The 3613-nt window shown below is 34.2% G+C and overlaps 1 protein-coding gene across 1 annotated transcript; it reads right to left on the bottom strand.

Annotated features, from left to right (window-relative positions):
- Positions 1-1372: 1372 nt before the first annotated feature.
- Positions 1373-1886, bottom strand: LOC149539024 (uncharacterized). Its single transcript, XM_089799053.1, has one exon. The coding sequence runs from the start codon at positions 1866-1868 to the stop codon at positions 1593-1595; it is 276 nt and encodes a 91-aa protein (XP_089655179.1). The 5' UTR covers positions 1869-1886; the 3' UTR covers positions 1373-1592.
- Positions 1887-3613: the final 1727 nt, after the last annotated feature.

Here is a 3613-nt window from a genome sequence, read left to right on the forward strand (position 1 = left end):
AGTTTATAAACAACTATTCAAGAACATCATCCAAAGTATATAATACTATCCACTTAACCCTTGCACCCTTGAAAGGTGCAAGGGCTAGTTAATATCCTATTGAACTAAAAACATAGACATGGTGGTGGTAAATTTCACTACATTGATTTGCTATTAGCATAGTAGTGTAAGAACTTATTTCCATTTTATTTTTATTTTTTAAACATGTTTTTCTATGAACAATTCCAAACCCACCCAAAAAGAACGAATTTTGACTTACGATAAAATATAACAAAAGTTGAGAAAATTGGGAAATTTTAGTTGCTCTACCTATCACACTGGGAGATTTTCCATTCGAGACACCGGACTATTTTGGATATACGAAGCCATCTCTCTTGTAAAGATATTTTTTTATAAATATATTTTAGCATAAGTCTAGCGGCAGTCACTATTTGATTTTACGTAAGCTATATTCTTGTTTGAATGCAAGAACAAAATTCTAATGAGTTTATGTTGGAGGTGCCATCCGGTGTTATAACAAATCCCTTATTGTTAGGGTTTGATAAACTTAGTGAAACTTCGTTCATTATATCTTACGATAATTTGGATCTACAATGAACCTCGGTAGTAAATGTATGGAAACGAGTGGGCCATTGAACCACACAGAGGTAATGGAAGCATCACAATTCTGGGGGTTTCAATGAAATTCAGATTTGGTTTCCTTTACACTATTAATCTTAACTGCTCAACAATCTGGAGATGACTAAACAGACAGAAAGATTAATTCTACACATCCTTAACTTCTCTCTTTTTATCAATTTGAACATTGGGGAACTATGGAAGGCCAAAACAATTATTTCGTCAGTCTACCACAACATTAATACCAAGAATTCAAGTATTAGTAAGATGTCAAAATAATCAGTCTCAGCCTCAATGAAGATTGCTACCACACTAACAAGTCTGGATGAGCAGAATTTGCGTAGGCACATTAGAATGATGTTGACATTCCATGCTTTACGGTCTACTACTAGAATTGCATGCATTTGCAATTTGCAATTCCTCAAGTGCTTCACAGGAAAGGAAATTAGGGAGATACTTGGCAAGTTAGCTTTGTACACTCAAAAAGTAGATAATTCACATATTCATGAATATGAAACAACGAATAGATTTCAAGTTAGTTAGATCTGTGGTAACTTAAACCTAAATTCCGGAAACACCCTTCAGCAGTGTAGATCACTGGACTCTTCCTCAATCTATTGCATTTACTTTCATTCCTATTGGCAAGCCGCAAGAGTAATGTTAAATCAACTGATCCACCCCTATATTGTTTGATTCACATTTAAACTTATTATCTTCAAATGGCATTTCGAAAAAAGCATAAGATTCTCATGAGTTCATGCTAAAGGTCATTATACTATTTCACGGAAAATGTTTGAGTAAAATGTGGAGAGAGGATAATCAACAAAGGGAATATTTTACAACCATTCTTCGAATAAAAACTTACGACATTTGCAACAATGCCAATTAATCCTATCAAATTTGTGAACTTGAGCCAGCTGCAAATGTAGTATACAAAGTAGACACCAATAAGTTGTTGACCAAATTCAAAGGTCCTATTTGTGCTTCTTTGTTCCCTCGAGAAGTTTATTTGGCTTTGGATCATCTTCTTCAGATGAGTTATCTTGGACATCATCAGGCACATCTGCTGGAGCATTATGACGAACTAGATAATCCTTAAATGTACTCATGCACTGTTCTTTAAGTTCAACCAGCATATCTGAAAGGAGTCTGTCATGTTGGGAAACACTAAAATCATACGGTTCAGAGCCAAGACACAAACTGGCTTTCCCAGAAAGTTGAGGTACCATATTTAAGCCGTGACTATCCATATGAGTTAGGTGACAATGAGATGCTGCAAAACATACCAAATTAGAGTTAAGAATAAAGAATGTTTGCAATTCACACAAGCATATTTATTATTTACAATTTATAGACTTATTGTGCCAAAAGTATTAAATAAGAGAAACCAGTGAACAATATTGTGTTGTCTCTTGCACATAATATTAAGTTCTGGATACAAGGGGAAAAAATGGAATTTTGAAAAGAATGAAGCTTTTGGCTTTTTTCCACCTTTCATTCTGGCTTAGAAAGAAGAAAATTTAAAGAATGTTAATGTCATATCTCTCCACTCTCCTTGCCAGAACAAGCTCACGAAATATAACTGTATGACTTGACGACGAAAAACATCACAAATGGACATCATAGTTGCAAGATTTAGACTTGGCAAGCCAGTTTATGACTCAAACCTGGCAGAAAAGCTCAGACAAAAGAGCAATTTTTCAAAACTAATATGTAATTGATTCTAATGCCCTTTTTTTATATTCAATTGTCTTCCTGTTCTTTAGCATACTTACAAATCTGACAGTTCAATTCACAAGTCTTGGCTGTCAGATTCATTGTGTAAGTTAAGGCTTCTAACCGTACAAGAGTGTCTCAGGTCAGAACTTGGCAAGTACTCACCAAGACTTGGTCAAGATGGTGGATATTGTGATTAATGTTAGCCGGAATGGGCACCAAAAATGGTTCCCTGATGTCAAACTAAAATTTCTAATGCCACCTGCAATAGAACTCATTTTCTCACTTAAACCGAGGTCAAACAAATTCTTGTTTGCTAATGTAGTCCAAAATACTTTAAGGTGAATATCATTTCAAATCCTTTGGAATAACCTGTTTGCTGAGGCTTTATCTTGTTTCACATCACTCTTCCACCAAGAACACATGTACGATTTATGTTAAAAAATTGTACTTGTTCAATAATCAATATTTACCAAAACAGGCCAACAAAAAATGTCTTGCCCTGACCAAGCATATGCTGCAGTTGAAACAGTCAGTGCAAGACTTGGGAAGAACTGAAAAAAAACTGATAGATTGAAGAAAGGATATGTACAAACCGGAATACCTTTACATCAGCAAAGGAACAGACAATCTAAAGCTGACAAATCATACAAAGCAGTCATGCAAATTCCAACAGTAAGACATAAGGGAGCATAAACTAAATACAAGTTAAAACAATGAAGCAATGATGACAAGCTCACACATAAAAAATAAGAACAAAAGGTTAGATAATGAAAATTTACAACCACTAAATTCATTTATTAGGAAGAAATTTCACAATCACTTCTAAGTGTAATCATAGCATGTGATTCCACCAGCCAAGGGCTGAGGAGTCCAGGGATAGAAATTATACAATCCATGCAACATACACATCATTTCTTGAAAATTGCATGAAAATTACAAGAAAACAAAGGGATAAAAGTTATAACTTATTTCAGACATGTAGAAAACTCCAGTAAAGGTAAACATATATCCATGTTTAGACACTCACATGTAGAACGCTTGATTAAAGAATGAACATTCAAGCTATATAATTCCAAAAATAAAGATGAAATTTCAACTTTTTAACCATAGTTACCATATTCCAATAGTATGACTCCTCCAGCTCATGATTAGAGTAATAGCCACCCCTGGATGTGGATTTTTTGCAAACTCTTCTTTTTTCAGAAAATCTACTTTATTTGGGTTTTTTCTGATTTTTTTGAGGTTTTACATTTTTTTTGGTTTTTTGGCTTTTGTT

Source organism: Cupressus sempervirens, chromosome 9 (genome assembly GCF_028749045.1).
Source record: "Cupressus sempervirens isolate cs-2001-9-10 chromosome 9, ASM2874904v1, whole genome shotgun sequence".
Classification (NCBI taxonomy): Eukaryota; Viridiplantae; Streptophyta; class Pinopsida; order Cupressales; family Cupressaceae; genus Cupressus; species Cupressus sempervirens.

Excerpts from the sequence above, each read along its gene's own strand:
- LOC149539024 (XM_089799053.1), bottom strand. The coding sequence starts at position 1,868 with ATGGATAGTCACGGCTTAAATATGGTACCTCAACTTTCTGGGAAAGCC.